Raw genomic sequence first — 18,432 nt, forward strand, 5'->3', positions numbered from 1 at the left:
ATCCATGTTATGAGATGCTTCACAGATTCATCATTGTTCTTTATCTTTGCATAAAACTCCATTGTGTGTATGTACCATAGTTTGTTTATCCATTCATCCAGGGCATCTATTGTGAACAGTGCTGCAATGACTATGGGTGTGTATATGTCTATTCGTGTGATGGTTCTTATTTCTCTAGGATATGTTCCTTGGAGTGGGATTGGATTTTGTAGTGCTTTTTTTGTGGTGTTGACGTTTTCTTTGTTCCTTTTAGTCTCCTGTGCTGAGTTCCTTTTGTTTGTGGATTTTTTTTCATTTCTTATGTTTTTGTAGGTTTCGTTTTTACTGAGACTTCATGTTTTTCTTCTTTATTTTTGATGAGTAGGTTTGTTAACTTTCTTTGTGGTTACCTTGGAATTTACCCTTATCTTCCTGGATTTGAACCAGTCTATCATTACTTAGTATCGTCTTGCCTTCCTCTCCATTAGAAGATTGTATACCTACACTGTTTATTCCCTCTTTTATTGTTCTGATGCTGTTGTCATTTGCAGATTAACATGTCTGGTTTCCTGTTGTAATTCTTTTGGTTTTGCACAGTCCTTAAGAGTTCATTTCCTAGGTTGGTATCTGGCTAGTACAATCCTGTGTCCTATATTCAGCCTGTGGTCTGATGTTGTTTGTTCTCAGATTGAAGGACTCCCTTTAATAAGTCTTCTAAGTTTGGTTTGGTTTTTACGTAGTCCGTTAGTTTCTGTTTATCTGGAAATGACCTAATTTCACCATCATAGTTGAACAAGAGTTTTGCAGGGTATATTATTCTTGGCTGGCAATTTTTTTCTTTCTTAGTTTTATATATGTCATCCCATTGCCTTCTTGCCTGCACGGTTTCTGCCGAATAATTCGAGCTTAGTCTTATTGTTTCTCTTCTGTATGTGACTTTTTGTCTTTCTTGAGCTGCTGTCAGGATTCTTTGTTTGTCTTTGGTTTTGGCAAGTGTGATTATGATATGCCTTGGTGATTTTCTTTTGGGGTGTATCCTATATGGGGTTCATTGAGCTCCTTGGATGGTCAGCTTTTCCTCTTTCATGATATTGGGGAAGCTTTCTGTCAGCAGTTCTTTAATGATCCTCTCTGTGTTTTCTGTTTTCTCCCCCTGTTCTGGAACTACGATCACTTGTAGATTTTTTGCTTTTGATTGTATCCGACATAATTCTCAGGGTTTCTTCATTTTTCTTCATTCTTTTTTCTTATTTTTCTTCAAACAGAGTTGTAGCCAAGTGTTTGTCTTCAGTTTCACTGATCGTGTCTTCCATCATTTCAAACCTGCTCCTCAACCCTTCTGTGACAGTGTTGATCTCTGAAATCTTGTTCTTTATCTTTTGGATTTCTATTTGTTGTTTTTGTATGATTTCTAGTTGTGAATTTATTTTAGCATTTTGTTCCTGTATTATTTTCTTGAATTCTTCGAATTTTTTTGTCTGTGTTTTTCATGAATTTGTTTGCCTTTTCCATGAATTTGTCTATTTTTTCCTCATTTTTGTCTTTTTTTTGCTTCAACTCTTGGATAATTGTGAGTATTACATATTTGAATTCCCTATCGGTTAGGTGTAGTGCCTTTTCTTCTACTGGAAGGTCATCTGGCGTTTTGTTTTGGATGCCTACTGGAGCCATCGTGTCTTGTTTTTGTAAATGTTTTGATATTGTCTGCTGTCTTCAGGGCATTCAGTGGCTATTTTTCTCATTTATTGATTGTAGATTTGTTTCATCCTGCTTTTTTGTTTTATTTGGTTAGGTCTGAGCAGGTGGGCTGTGTGTTCTTTGCTGTTTGCTCGTCTGTGGGCATGATACTTTTCACCTCCTTCTCCAATGGGCAGGGTCCGTCACTCAGGTATGGTATAGCAGGGAAGGTCCAGCTGAAGGAGAGTTGCTGGGATGGGTTGTTTGTGGCACGTACCAGGGCTGACAGTGCAAACCAGGAATCATTGCAGTGCAGGTTCCAGTAGTCCATGTCTGTGATGCTTGGGAGTATGATGTTCAGCGCACGGTGCCGGTAGGCAGGAAGGAGGGGGTAAATTGTGATGTGTGGAGCTAAGATGGGTATGGGAAAGATGAGAGAAAGGAGAGAGAAAAAGGAGCCAAAAACATACACACAAACAAAAAAGAGTGCTAAAGGAGCTTGCTATTGCATTGGAGAGTTGAGAGACTGAGAAGTGAGGAAAAACAAAAATGAAAAAAAAAATTAAAAAGGTAAAAGAGAAAAATGAATAAATCGAGAAACTGGAAACGAAGAAATACAAAAAGGCAATAAGAGAGGAAGAAAACCAAACAAAGAAACAAACAAACAAACAAAAGAAAACCCAAAAACAAACAAAAAAAATCAAGAAAAAAGAAATGGTCCCAGGGATGTCCCTGAGCATCTGGGCAGAGTAAGGGAGTAGCTTCTAAGCCGCGTGGTACTGCCCGGCTAGAAGGGGCTCCCAAGCCAAGAAAAGAAAAACAGACAAACAAATCAAAACGGAACAAATCAGAGCAAACAAACAAACAGACAAAAAAGTCCCAGGGGTCCTACCAGCGTGGCGACATGGGCCGGGAAGCAGTTTCACAGTCAAGTGGTGTTTCGCAGCCTTTCAGGGAGAAGCAAAGATGGCGCACGCAGACAGGTATTTCAGAGAAAGGAGGGGGAGGTGGTGAGAAGTAAGGAAGAAATCTAAAGAAGTGGAAAAAAGCAACACAAGCAGCCAACAAAAGGCACTTAGGTCTCTGGCCAGTGCGAGCGGGTGGAATCCAAGCAACACCAGGGAGCTTCCCAGCCAAGAGAATGTGGCTACAGAAAGCAGAGCAGGCTAAGTGGGGGTGAAGAAGGGGGGGGTGGTGGGAAAGCCTATATCACTGGTTACTGGTTTTTTGTCTCCTGTGGAAGCTCCGTGAAGCTGCTTTCTCGTACCCCCTGTTCGCTGATCTCTGATAGGAGTCCAAGATGGCGGATCCGTGCTGCTGTAGCTGATAGGGGACCTCTGCATGTATCTCTACTCACTGTCTGTTCATGGTCATTTTCTTATTCCATTCGGTGCTTGGGTGAGTTCTTTATCTCTTCATTTGATGCGTCGGAGTTCAGGATTGATGTGTGACTCTGTTTGACTTAGTTTTTCTGCTCTTTCCTGCGGAAGGATGGCGTGGTGCTTCTGAATATAACACCATGTTACCCAGAAGTCTTTTCCATTTTTTTGCTGATAGCCATCCTAGTGGATGTGAAATGACCTCTCATTGTGGTTTTTATGTGCATTTTCCTAATGACTAATGATGCTGAACATCTTTTCATATGCTTATTGTCCATTTGTATATCTTTGGATAAATATATATTTAAGTTCTTTTCCCATTTTTTAATTGGCTTGTTTGTCTTTTTTTTTTTTTTTTTTTATTTACAAGAGTTCTTTATATATTCTAGATAGTAGACCCTTATCAGATGTACATTTTGCAAACTTTTTCTTCCATTCTGTAGGTTGTCTTTTTACTTTCTTGATGGTGTCCTCTGAATCACAACAGTTTTTAATTTTTATGAACGTCCACTTTTATCTAATTTTTCTTTTGTTGTTTATGCTATAGCTGTCATATAGAAACCATTATCTAATCCAAGGTCATGAAGATTTAGACCTACATTCTTCTGAGAGTTTTATAGTTTTAGCTCATACATTTAGGCCTTTTTTTGAGCCATTTTTAACTCGCCTCTTTCTTTCCCACCCCTAATCCACTCCATTGTCAAATCTGATCACTCTACTTTCAAATTAAATTCATAATTTGATTATTTCTCAGTGCCTTTACTGTTAACATGCTGGTGTATGCCACCGTCATCTTTCCCCTGAATTACTGTCGTAATCTTCAGCTTGTCTCCCTGCATATGATTATGCTTGCCCCTATGGAGACTCTTTTTCATTATAGAGCCACAATTTCCCTTTTGAAGTGTACATCAGATAATGTTGCTTTTCTGTCCTAAACTCTACCTTGCTTTCCTTACAGTGGCCCTTGTTGTTGTTGTTAGCTGCTGTTGAGTTGTCCCCTGACTCAATGGTGACCCCATATACAATGGAGCGAAACTTCCAGGTCCCATGGTTGAGGATCAGACTTTTGTGATCCATAGGGTTTTCACTACTGATTTTCGGAAATAGGTCATCAAGCCTTTCTTCCTAGTCCATCTTAGCCTAGAAGCTCTGCTTCCACAAACCACCAAAGACAGGTGCACTGGCCGAGAATCAAACCCAGGTCTCCCTCATGGAAGGTGAGAATTCTACCACTGAAGCACCAGTGTCCTCCATACAGTGGCCCCAAGGCCCTATAGTAACTGGCCTCCTTAGCTACAGATATTGTACAATATCCTATAGATATTGTACTTATCAATATTATATATTTACTTGCTTATTTTTTAATCATCTTTCTTCTCCAGGTAGAATAGGGACTTTGTTTGCTTTGTTCATTTTTGCTTGTTCACCTCTAACATATGATGTCTTAGGCTGGGTTCCGTAGAGAAACAAAACCAGTATAGCATATAAATATCTATATAGAGATTTATATCAAGGAAATGGCTAACATGGTTGTAGAGGCTGGAATATCCCAAGTCCATGAGTCTAGCTGGAGGCTTCTCCTGATTCACATAGCCGCAGGGGCTGACAAACCCAAGATTGGCAGATCATACAGCAGGTCTCTTGCTCACGGGCTGCAAAGACTGATGAATCCCAAGATCAGCAGGCAAGACGGCAGGTAAGCTGCTAGCTCAAGTCACAAGAACCGAAAGTCAGGCAAACAGGAGGCAGCTGCAGGATCCAGAGCAAACAAAAGCCCACAAGCCTTGCCAGAGAGTCCGCCAACATTTGATGTAGGTCACACCCCCAAGGAAACTCGTTTTCAACTGATTGGCTACACAGTGTATCAGATCTGATCATGGATGTAATCACATCATCATACAACTGCCAAACTGCATCATAACTGCCAAACCACTGAGAATCATGGCCCAGTCAAGCTGACACATAACCTTAACAATCACAGTCCATGTCTTATCAACTTGGCGCCTGTACACATCTCCTTAAACCATACATAATCTCTGAATAAAGACAATTATAAAGTCATACTTGCACTGAACATGATATAATGAACACATATACAGGGCAGAAATACTGATAACAATTACAGTCCTTGTTTCTTCGACTTGTCACATGGTCATAACTGGTATTTAGAACTACCTTCTTCCACCATCCATTCCGTATTCCCTTTGCCCTCAGCACGCACCTCAGCTGGTTGTAGTTCTTGGCCTGGTGGGGTGACCCAAACTTTCATTCCTGAAGGTTCCGGGCCATTAGTAGTCATGTTGAAATTGGGTTGCGGTAGTTTTCCATTGACTTTAATCACAGGGCATGGTAGTACTAAGAGACACCCGATGGGATCTCCTGCATTCCAGACATACTCTTGTTTACCACCATTATGTCATATCAATCTCATTTCCTCTTGTTAATCAGGATCAGTCACACCAGCCAGTATGGTAACTCCCTTCTTTGCTTGTTGGTCCAGAGGCATAAGGAGCCCAAAGTGGCGAGGTGGCATTCTTATCTTCTAGTTCCATGGAATCAGTGGTGTGTCCCCAGGTAGGAGCATTCCTCCCTTTGGAACTAAGACCTCTAGACCCGCGGAGCATAAGGTTGCAGGGACAGGTCGCAAAAATTTTTCAAGTGGTCACTAGGGGTAATAGTGAATGTTGCCACTCCCATTTCTACCCCTTGATTACTGAACCCATGAATCCTGGTTATGGGAGAAATAGCACCATATATTGGACACTGGTTTAGAGCATATACAGCCTCCTGGAGAACATTGCCCCAACCCTGCAAGGTATTGCCACCTAGCTGGTGCCATAATTGTGTCCTTAGAAGGCCATTCCATTGATCCACCTGCTTCAGAATGATAGGGAACATGGTAAGGCCAGTGAATTCCATGAGCATGGGCCCATTGCTGGACTTCATTTGCTGTGAAATGAGTCCCTTGATCCAAAGCAGTGCGATGATGGGAATGGCTAGGGGAAGAAGATGACTGGTTTCCATAAAACGCGTCATCCTATCCACTTGATTATTAAAATCCTCCTCTGCTTAGGTCACCCTTTGGTGAGCATTCACATGAGACACAATATGTTCACTTCTTTGGCCCATTCAGGGAGGTCTATCCACATACCTCTTCCCTATAAATCCTTGTCTCCAATTTTCCAATCATGTTCCTTCCATGTCACTAACCATCCAGCCAAACCATTAGCCACAGCCCATAAATCAGTATACAGGCACACATCTGGCCGTTTCTTCCAAGCAGTGTGAACAACTAGGTGCACTGCTCGAAGTTCTGCCCATTGGGAGGATTTCCCTTCACCACTGTCCTTCAAGGGAGATCCGAGAGAGGGGCTGTAGTGCTGCCGCTGTCCACTTTCCAGTGGTGCCTACATATGATGTAGAACCGTCTATAAACAAGGCAGGAATTTTCTGTTCCTTAGTTAACTCATCATAAGGAGCTCCCCATGAGGCCGTAGGTGCAGACTGGGAAATGGAAGGTAACGTGACAGGAGTGGAAACCATGGGCATTTGGGCCACTTCCTCATGCAACTTACTTGTGCTGTCAGGTCCTGCTCGGGCCCAATCTCATATATACCACTTCCATTTAATTATGGATTGCTTCTGTGCACATCCAACTCTATGACTCTGTGGGTTAGACAACACCCAGTTCATGATGGGTAGCTCAGGTCGCATGGTGACTTGGTGTCCTACGGTTAAGCGTTCAGTCTCTGCTAAGGCCCAGTAACGAGCCTAAAGTTGTTTTTCAAAATGAGAGTAGTTATCTGCAGAGGATGGCAGGGCTTTGCTCCAATTCACCAATAGGGGCCTGCCAAAGACTCCAGACAGCATCTGTATCTGTCGCTGACACTTCGAGCACCATTGGATCAGCCATATCATATGACAGTGGCAGAGCTCCTTACACAGCAGCCTGAACCTGTTGCAGTGCCTTCTCTTGGTTTGGCCCCACCCAAAACTAGCAGCCTTTTGAGTCACTTGATAAATAGGCTGGAGTAAGACATCCAAATGAGGAATATGTTGCTTCTAAAAATCCAAAGATACCCACCCACCAGGCATTGTGCCTCCTTTTTAGTCATGGGAGGGGCTAGATATAATAACTTATCCTTGAAGACTGCTGTGATTGCTACTTCATGTAAGTCAGATTTGACAGTGAGATGTGCTCTAACTGAATTAAGACACCTAACACAGTGGAGCTAATTGGACCCCATGGTAGTAGGGGCCAACTGACGGCAAAAGACAAGGTGGGTGTGGTTACTGTAATGGACAGTGTAATCAAAGCAGTAATCACAATAGTCTGACTTGTATGGACTTGTAAGCAGAAGAATTGTAGTGCTTAATAAATGTTTATTGATGGAGTGAAATATGAAAGCATGAAAAATAAGCATTCAGAATAGCCAAGATAACATTGAGAAAGAATAATAAATTAGTGTAATTCATCCATATGCTCCAGCAGTAAAACAATTTGGTAATAGTGCCTGAATAGTCTGACTGTAGGTAAAAGAATAGGGAATCTGGAAATAGAACCAAGTAAATGCTGAAATTTAATATATGATACATGATTTGAGAACACTGAGGCTCAGGAGGATCAAATCACTTACAAGAAAACAAAACAGCAGATCTTTTTGTACTTAAGAATACTATATGAGGGTGAGCTGCCTTAAATTATTGATATTAATAATCTAGCAATATTTTTAATGGAATTAGTTATATTTCTGCAATTATAAACAGATATACTGCCAAATTTTGAAAAATTGACACTTTTTATTATTTTTGTTAGTATAATATCAAAAAGTCATTAAAATTCTAGGAATGAATCCAGTAAAAGATGTGTAAGACGTCTACTGAGAAAACTTTCAATTATTAGAAATTAAAGGAGTGGAGGGTTCATCATTTCAAAGTTATCACTGTTTGGTCAGATTTTCTAATTTTTTTGCCTGTGTGTTTATGGAAACGCAAAGAGATAAGAATAGCCAATATAATCTTAAAGAATAAAAACTTGGGAGAATGTACATTATCAAGATTTATTATAAAGATACAGCATCTTATAAGGTGTGGTATTGATTACAAGCATTGATATGGACCTGTAACTTATGATTAAGATGTCAGTGTAGAACAGTTTTTTTCCAGTAAATGTTGCTCATTCAATTGGCTATACAAATGTTAATAGAAAAACATGAGTCTTGAGTCCTATCTTATATTGTACAAAATAATCAGTTCCAGATGGATTGTAAAGCTAAATACAAAAGATGTTATTGTTGGGTGCCATTGAGTCAGTTCTGACCTGTAGCTCTCCATGTGACGGTAGAACTGCCCCATATAGTTTTTTTGGCTGTAATCTTTACGGAAACAGATCACTAAGTCTCTCTCCTGCGGAGCTTCTGAGTGGGTTCTAACTACCAGCCTTTGGGTTAGCGGCCAAGTGCTTAACCTTTACACCATCAGGGCTCCTTAAACATGAAAAATAGAAGTGTGAAATTTATTTGTTAGAATATATTTCAATTATAAATTCTGTTTATTTTATAGATAAAGGATTATTTAGATTTAAAATTTTCTTATTGTTACAGTTTTGGTAACTTGTGTCTTTCAAGTAATTTGTCCATGAGGTTGTCTAATTTATTGACATAAAGTTGTTCATAATATTGTCTTATTGTCAGTTTAGTGATTGTATGATATTTGGTGATACAGATAACTTTTTTCTTGATCAGTGTAGCTAGAGATCTGTTTTTAGTTGTTGTTTAAATTTTTTTTTTTTTTTTGTACATGCCCTTTATCAATTTTAGGGAGTTCTCTTTCTTTCCTAGTTTGCTGACAGTTTTTTCTTCCTGAATGGGTATTGAATTTAGTGAAGTAATTTTTCTGTAGTTATCGAGATGATGTTGTGTTTCATTTTTAGGTTGTTAATACAGTAAATTATATTGATTAATTTTACCAATGTTAAACCATTCTTCCATCCTGGGATGAACCCCACTGCTTATGATACATAATTCTTTTTATATATTACTGGATTTGATTTTTGCATCTATTTTCAAGAGAGATATTGAAGTGTAATTTTCTTTTTCTTGTTATGTCTCTGTTTTTTTTGAAATTGTGTTCATAGGATTTCTATTATTTCTTCCTTGAATGTTTCAGAAAATTTACCAGTGTAGCTATGTTAGTCTTTCTGTTTCGTGTGGGAGATTTTAATTTACAATTAAAAAATTTAAAATTAAATTAGCATAATTCAGACTATTTCGTTTTAGTCATTTTTGATAATTTATGTTCAACATGGGTTTTGTCTACTTCATTTTCTGTTATGGCCCAGCAAATCATCTTTCTTGGAAAATGTTCTATATGTGGTTGAAAAATATGTGTTTTTTGAGTCATGTATTTTGAATTTTTGTTATTGGGTATATATGCATTTATGACTTATTATTTTCCTGTTATGTGATCTTGTTATCATTAAGTTCGGTCCCTCTTTATCACTAGTGATGCTCCTGTTGTTAATGTTCTTATCTGATATTAATATTGCCTCTCTAGCTCTCTTTCAATTACTATTTGCATGGCATAGATTTTCTCCACTTTTTTAGTTTTAAGCTATTTTTGTCTTTGAATGGAATGGTGGTCTTTCATAGGCACAGTCTACTTGGATTATTACGCAATCTGACAACCTCCAAGTTAAATACTCTGTGTTTAAAAAAGAATATATATGTATATTAAATAAAATGTATCCACATCTATACTATTTTTAGCGCTCTTCATTCCTTCCTCCATATCTAAGTATCCATGTCATTTAGCTTCAGTTTGAAAGATGTTCGTTAATGTTTCTTATAGTTCAGTTCTGTTAGCAATGTATTTCCTCAGTTTTTAGTTACCTGGAAATTTATTTCACCTCATTTTGAAGGCTAGTTTTGGTTGTTGAGAATCTTTTTGTTTTAACCGTTTCAAAATGTCTATTTTCAATTTTTTCTAACTTTCCTTGTTTTTAATGAGAAATTAGCTATCATTCTTCTTATTATTGCCCTATTTGTGAATTTTTTTCCCCTGCTATGATATGTCCAGATGTATTTTTTGTTGTACTTATTCTGCTTTTTTCTTTCATTGATTTTGGAAAATTCTTAGACTTTGTCATTTGATCTTTCTTTCTTTTTTTTTTTTTTTTGCTCCATTCTAACACACATCTTATGCTGGACTATTGCTTTTTTCAGTTTTTTTTTTCTCTTCATATCTCAGAATAATTTTTATTAAGCCCATTGACTGGATTTTTCATATCTGATACTTTACTTCTCATTTCTAGCATTTCTTTCTGGCTACTTGTGTGCTTCTGGCTAGTAATATTTCCCATCTATTCATGGATGTTATTCAGATACACTAGTGTATAACATATTTATCATATCTTATTTGTTTCAAAGTGTTGTCTGATAATTACAACATTTAGGCCATCTTTTTTTGTGTGTATGTGCTTTAAGAGGAAGTTTACAATTCAAGTTAGTGTCTCATACAAAAATTTATACACACACGTTTGTTATGTGACCCTAGTTGCTCTTTCTGTACTGTGACAGCACACTCCTCCTTTCTACCCCAGATTTCTTGTGTCCATTCAACCAGCTCTTAACCCTCCTTACCTTCTCATCTCGCCTCCAGACAGGAGCTGCCTGTTTAGTCTTATGTATCTACTTGAGCTAAGAAGCACACTCCTCACGAGTGTCATTTTATATCCCATAGTCCAGTCCAATCTTTGTCGGAAGCATTGGCCTCGGGAATGGTTTTAGTTTTAGGCTAACAGAGAGTCCGGGTTTCATGTCTTCCAGGGTCGCTCCAGTCTCTATCAAACCAGTAAGCCTGGTCTTTTTACTAGAATTTCAGTTCTACACCCTACTTTTCCCCTGCTCCATCAGGGACTCTCTGTTGTGCCTGTCAGGGTGGTCACTGGTAGCCGGGCACCATCTACTTCTGGTCCCAAGCTGATGAAGTCTCTGGCTTATGTGGCCCTTTCTGTATCTTGGGCTAATATTTTCCTTGTGTTTTTGGTGTTCTTCGTTCTCCTTTACTCCAGGTGGGTTGGGACCAATTGATGCATCTTAGATGGCCACCCATTAGCTTTTAAGACCCCAGATGCCACTCACCAAAGTGGGATGTAGAACATTTTCTTAATAAACTTTGTTATGCCAGTTGACCTAGATGTCCCATGAAAGCATGGTCCCCAGACCTCCGCCCCTGCTACACTGTCCCTCCAAGTGTTTGGTTGTATTCAGGAAACTTCTTAGCTTTGGTTTAGTCCATTTGTGCTGACATCCCCTGTAGTGTGTGTTGTCCTTCCCTTCACCTAAGATAATTCTTGTCTACTATCTAGTTAGTGAATAACCCTCTCCTTCCTTCCACACACTTGTAACCATCAAAGAATGTTTTCTTCTGTGTTTAAACCTTTTCTTGAGTTCTTATAATAGTGGTCTTGTACAATATTTGTCCTTTTGCTACTGACTAAATTCACTCAGCATAATGCCTTCCACGTTATAAGATATTTCACTAATTGCTGTTCTTTATCATTGCGTAGTATTCCATTGTGTGAATATACCATAATTTGTTTATCCATTTATCCGTTGATGGGCACCTAGATTGTTTCCATCTTTTTGCTATCGTGAACAGTGCTGCAATGAACCTGAGTGTGTATATATCTATTTGTGTGACGGCTTTTATTTCTCTAGGTTGTATTCCTAGGAGTGGGATTGCTGGGTCGTATGGTACTTGTTTTTCTAGCTTTTTAAGGAAGTGCCAAATCGATTTCCAAAGTGGTTGTACCATTTTACTTTCCCACCAACAGTGTATTAAGTGTTCCAGTCTCTCCACAACCTTTCCAGCATTTCTTATTTTGGATTAATGCTAGCCTTATCGGGGTGAGATGGTATCTCATTGTAGTTTTGATTTGCATTCCTCTAATGGCTAATGATCGTGAGCATTTCCTCATGTATCTGTTAGCCACCTGAATATCTTCTTTGGTAAAGTGCCTGTTCATATCCTTTGCCCATTTTTTAATTGAGTTATTTGTCTTTTTGTGTTGTGGTTTTGCAGTATTATGTTGATTTTAGAGATTGGATGCTGATCGGATTTGTCGTAGCCAAAATTTTTCTCCTAGTCTATAGGTTGTCTTTTTAATCTTTCGGTAAAGTCTTTTGATGAGCGTAGGTGTTTGATTTTTAGGAGCTTCTAGTTATCTAGCTTCTCTTCTGGTGTTTGTGCATTGTTAATCATAGTTTGTATTCTGTTTATGCCATGTTTTAGGGCTCCTAGCATTATCCCTATTTTTTCTTCCATGATTTTTATCTTTTTAGATTTTATATTTAGGTCTTTGATCCACTTTGAGTTAGTTTTTGTGCATGGTGTGAGGTATAAGTCTTGTTTCATTTTTTTGCAGATGGATATCCAGTTAAGCCAGTACCATTTGTTAAAGAGGCTGGGTTTCCCCCATTTATTGGACTTTGGGCCTTTGTTAAATATCAGCTGCTCATAGGTGGATGAGTTTATGTCTGGATTCTCAATTCTGTTCCATTGGTCTATGTACCTGTTGTTGTACCAGTACCAGGCTGTTTTGACTACCATGGCAGTATAATAGGTTCTAAAGTCAGGTAGTGTGGGGCCTCACACTTTGTTCTTCTTCAGTAATGCTTTACTTATCCAAAGCCTCTTCCCTTTCCATATGAAGTTGATGATTTGTTTCTCCATCTCATTAAAAAATGCTGTTGGAATTTGGATCAGGATTGTATTGTATCTTTAGATCGCTTTGGGTAGAATTGACATTTTCACAAGGTAGAGTCTTCCTATCCATGAGCAAGGTATATATTTCCACTTATGTGGATCTCTTTTTTTTTTTCTTGTAGTAGTGTCTTGTAGTTTTCATTGTAGAGGTCTTTTACGTCTCTGGTTAGATTTATTCCTAAGTATTTTATCTTATTGGGGGCTATTATAAACGGTATTGATTTGGTGATTTCCTCTTCGAGGTTCTCTTTGTTGGTGTAAAGGAATCCAACTGATTTTTCTATGTTTATCTTGTATCCTGAAACTTTGCTGAAATCTTCTATTAGTTCCACTAGTTTTCTTGTGGATTCTTTGGGATTTTCTGTGTATAAGATCACATCATTTGCAGATAGAGATATTTTGAATTTTTACAGCAACATATAGAAAAATCAGCATAGCAGTATGTATGAAAATACCTTGCAGGGGGAGGGAGCGGTTGGCAAACAAACATAGAAGGCGTATGTTATTTGTATAAAAAATATGGTAATGTAATGAACTGTACATGGAAGATTGTTTACATTCTCTTTCTGTCTTCCCATTATTAGCACCGTTGCTCAGATTTTTCTGCCTCAGATGTTAAACAAGAATTATAATTTTCTAGTTGATTTTTTCAAATAGCTTAAACATGTCTATTTATATATTTATATTAATGTCCTGCAAGTTGCAGTACTTTAACCTTTAAAAAATGGGTGTATTTTGGATGTACTTTAGCAGTTCACTTCTTTAAAAATTCCCAATAATTTATAAATCTTTGGCCCGAGGAAAAATATACTTTGTACTGATTTTGATTAAATTTTAATACAGTGAATCAATCAGATAGAATGCATTTACACTGAATAGCAGTTGTCTAAATTCTGTTCCCGCACCCCCCACCCCCCCCGCTGGGAAATCCAGCTGGAAAACCAAAAACCAAACTTGTTGCCGTTGTGTCAATTCTGCCCTGTAGGGTTTCCAGGGAGCGGCTGGTGGATTTGAACTGCCGACCATTTGGTTAGCAGCTGAGCTCTTAACCACTGCACCACCAGGGCTCCTTTTAAGTGACAGGTTACATAAATCCATTTTATATTTGATTCCATGACTCTGAGCTGTCACTGGAAAAACACTTTTAGTAAATAGCTAAGAGTTGATTGATTTGTTAGATTTATAGATTTATAATAAATGAAAGTAAAGTGTTTTTGAGGTTATTCTATTTTGATTACATTTCTCCTTTTAACCATCCCTATCCTGCCTAAAAATATTTTTCATGTTTTTCTCAAGCCTAAATATTATAAGAAATGTTGATTTTTACCTCAGTTTTTTAATTGCATTGGTGAATATTTGTTTTCTTCTCAATAATTTAACTTATTCATGAATTAATTTATGAAATTTCACATTCATATATGTATTTTTTCCTTTTGGTGTCTTTTTTCCCTCCCCCTAATTTTAGGATCCTCGTCGTAGTCTTGCAGGAGAAAATCGCTGCCTTTGATAGCTGTACTTTCACAAAAAAATTCTTTGTCACAAGTAGGTACCAAATTGTTTTATTTCCTTTCATATGCATTTGAGTTTATACTTCTTGCTTGAAAGAGTTAGCAAACTAATTGTAATCTTATATTTTTGTCAGTGCTTTATGGGTTGTCACTTTTGATGTTACTACTGTAATTCTATGGATGTCCTCAGATTCAGTTCTACAGTTTTTTGATATGTGTTTTCAACTTTACAACACATTCCTTTGTTACTGAGAAAGCTACATACTGTGTTTTCTCAATTTCTCCTTGTATGAAAAAATTTCAGTAGTTATGATTTAGTTTCACCTAGCTATTTCTTATATTTAAAAACAGTTATTAAGTTACTTAGTTAACATACATACTTGAAGAGGTAACTGGATTATCCTATATGATGGATGAGGAATTTGAAGCTCTCTTTCTAATCCTTCACAATTTCTACTACTGCCCAGAAGTGCAGCAATAATCATAGACTTCAGGATCCAAACTTTAATCCATACCATTCCTTATCAGTAAGGATCCTGAAGTTTTCTTGAATGAGAAAGCGTGGTCTTTGGGAGATGCTAATTGCTAATTTTAAAGGAGAAATTCTATTTTTTAGTAAAATCCTTTCAACTTTTCTGGTACTAGAGGAAAGTTGTCCTTGTTTAATTTTTTATTTTATCTCCTCTTCCTCCCTGCCATGATTCCTAGCTTTAGCTTATTTTTATTTTTGCTAACTTCTTCAATATCTGGTGATTTCTTTTTGTACTTGAAAACAGTGGGAGGAAACAAATCCAAGATGAGGATCCTTCTTTTTGTGCCAGATTTTTGCTTCTACATAAATGTTCATTTGTACCATCTGTGCTTTTTACCTATGAAGTGTTACACTCTGATGGGTTAGGATACTCTGGGCTAGTAAGACTACAAGCAGTAAAAAATTTATAGATAAAGAGTAACAAATATTTTTCCATGTAAAATTTGTTCTTGGGTTTTGTTTTGAAAGTTGAAGGGTTAATGATTTTCTGGTTGTCTAGGACTGAAAATGTGAAGTAGAAACTGGAGGGTTTCTTTCTTTGTTTTTTAATACAGTCTGGAAAAACAATGATTTGCTGTCTTTGTCCTCTGTATCTTAAGTTCTACAATTGACCATGGAAGCTGAGGCTAACTTTTTCTGGATCATCTGATATGTATATGCTACATTGCTTCAGAAATAATTCTGTTGAAAAGAATCTCATCTTTGTTATGGCTAGGGAATACCAATCATATATGCTGCATCTTTTGATATATCTCATCTATTTAAATACTTAGTTATCAGATGTGTACTGAATACCTGCTATGTGTCAGCCTCCCTGCTAAGACAGACTAGGAAGAAGGACCCGATGGTCTACTTCTGAAAAAATTGTCCAGTGAAAACCTTATGAATAGCAGCAGAACATTGTCTGAAGATGAGCCCCTCAGGTTGGAAGCCTCTCAAAATATGACTGGGGAAAAGATACCTCTTCAAAGTAGAGTCGACCTTAATGATGTGGATGGAGTCACGCTTTCAGGACCAAAATGAGAAGAAACAGCTGCAAAAATCCATTAATAACCAGAATGTGGAATGTACGAAGTATGAATCTAGGAAAATTGGAAATCGTTAAAAATGAAATGCAACACATAAACATTGATATCCTAGGCATTAGTGAGCTGAAATGGACTGGTATTGGCCATTTTGAATCAGACAATTGTGTAGTCTACTATGCCAGGAATAATAAATTGAAGAGGAATGGCATCACATTCATTGTCAAAAAGAACGTTTCAAGATCTATCCTGAAGTACAGTAGCGTCAGTGATAGGATAATATCCATATGCCTTCAAGGAAGACCATTTAATATTAATATTATTCAAGTTTACGCTCCAACCACTAATGCCAAAGGTGAAGAAATTGAAGATTTTTACCAACTTCTGCAGTCTGAAGTTAATAAAACATGCAGTCAAGATGCATTGATAATTGGTGTTTGGAATGGAAAAGTTGGAAACAAAAAAGAAGGATCAGTAATTGGAAAATATGGCCTTGGTGATAGAAACGATGCTGGAGATCACATGATAGAATTTTGCAAGACTAATGACTTCTTCATTACAAATACCTTTTTTCAACAAAATAATGGTGACAGCTATACACATGGACCTTGCCAGATGGAATACACAGGAATCAAATCAACTACATCTGTGGAAAGAGATGATGGAAAAGCTCAATATCATTTATGTCAAGGGAGAATAAAGAAAACTGGAGACACAAGGGAAAGATTAGTCCAAAGGACTAATGGACCACAGCTACCACAGCCTCCACCAGACTGTGAGCCCAGCACAACTAGATGGTGCCCGGCTACCACCACTGACTGCTCTGACAGGGATCACAATAGAGGGTCCTGGACAGAGCTAGAGAAAAATGTAGAACAAAATTCTAACTAAAAAAAAAACCCGACTTAGTGGTCTGACAGAGCCTTGAGACACCCTGAGAGTATGGCCCCCGGACACCTTTATATCCGAGTAATGAAGTCACTCCTGAGGTTCACCCTTCAGCCAAAGATTAGACAGGCCCATGAAACAAAATGAGACTAAATGGGTACACCAACCCAGGGGCAAGGATGAGAAGGCAGGAGGAGACAGGAGAGCTGGTAATGGGGAACCTAAGGTTGAGAAGGGGAGTGTTGATGTCTTGTGGGGTTGGCAACTAATGTCACAAAACAATCCATGTATCAATTGTTTAATGAGAAACCAGTTTACTCTGTAAACCTTCATCTCAAGTACAATAAAAAAATTAAATTATTTTACTTAAATGGAAAACTCTAGGAATCAGATTTATGCATTTGATTTTAGGTTGGTAAGACTGATGGTATTTGGTAAGTAATTGTATGAAGGAATTTAACTTATTACCTAAAGTGACTTGTATCAGTAGTTTAAAAAAAAAATTGACATGACCTGACTTTTAATATCAAGGACTAAAGGGTACCACTGCCTTATTTTTGTCTAATCTCTGCATCTTCCCCCAGTTCGTTTACACAGACTGAAACTTTTGGTGGGTGGAAAGAGGCATTGTATAAATTATGTACAAAAACTTGGGTTTTTGATATCCCTTATGTGTATGCTGATTTTGCCTGGTGGTCTGAAAAGGGGATTAGGAGACAGAAGATCTAGGGTAGGGGGCGGGCAGGGCATACTGTGATAGCATTGCTGGCAGTCCATTTGCTTATGCCACATAGTTTTTCTCCATTGACCACAAGCATTGTCCAAAGAAAGTGACAATAATATAGACAAGTTCTGCACTTAATGAGAGTACTATTTTTGATCATGCTACCATTTAGTATCTAAACTAGTTTGAAAAGTTTTTGTGTAATACAATTCTGAGTGCCATAGGTATGTATGAATACAATGAAGGAACTGTAAAATAAGTAGAGACAGCTGTGCCCATCAGAGCAAGCATCATGGGAATTTGTGCCAGAGGGTGGAAGGAACAAGTAAAGAGATCTGATAGAGAACTGGGAAAGGAACACAGCCAGTATGATGAGAAAGGAGACACCTTTGTATTTGACTGTACAGAAAAGGTGGCCTTGAGCAGCTGTCTGATGTAGAAATCCAAAACCCAGGTATGATTAAGAATACAAAAGACAAAGACTGATAGATGTCATTAGCAGTCATTTCCACTGTCCTTAAATTGAAATGTAGATATAGAGTCTCAGGGGAGCAAGCAAGCTCTTTCCATTGGCCTCTGTTTTTGCTTTACGTAGGAAAAATAGTATGTTATTTCTTAGTGTTAGTATGGGTGTCCTTGATTAATGCAAATAATGAATAACAAATAGGAGTTTTAAAACAGAAAAGTGTTTTTAATATTTGAAAGAAGAGCTTTGCTTTTTATATTTAGAAACAAGTTTGTAACATTTGTGACAGGGGATTCATGTGTTCTTGTGAAATCCAGGCTCATTTTTAGTTTAAGGATGTATATAAGAGGCTTGTTAATAAGCTGTAAGATGATCAAATAAATCTCTGAAATGGTGTTCAGTATTTTATATTCACGTGTATTGTTCTGGAGAATGTATCCCTGATTTTTGCATCAGACTTTTTAAGGAGTAACCAATACAAACAAG

At 37.7% G+C, this 18,432-nt stretch overlaps 1 protein-coding gene across 3 annotated transcripts in view; it reads left to right on the top strand.

Moving 5' to 3' along the window:
- Positions 1-18,432, top strand: part of BCAS3 (BCAS3 microtubule associated cell migration factor) — a 641,765-nt gene that overhangs the window by 164,589 nt on the left and 458,744 nt on the right. For all 3 annotated transcript variants that reach the window (XR_002824359.1, XM_012555963.2, XM_012555964.2), the window contains exon 9: positions 14,269-14,345. Coding sequence is in view for 2 of the 3 variants with exons in the window: in XM_012555963.2 (XP_012411417.1) it covers positions 14,269-14,345 (77 nt within the window). In the remaining variant the exon portion in view is untranslated. The remainder of the gene's footprint in view (positions 1-14,268; positions 14,346-18,432) is intronic.

The sequence above is a fragment of the Trichechus manatus genome, unplaced genomic scaffold (assembly GCF_000243295.1).
Source record: "Trichechus manatus latirostris isolate Lorelei unplaced genomic scaffold, TriManLat1.0 scaffold00054, whole genome shotgun sequence".
In the NCBI taxonomy this organism is placed as follows: Eukaryota; Metazoa; Chordata; class Mammalia; order Sirenia; family Trichechidae; genus Trichechus; species Trichechus manatus.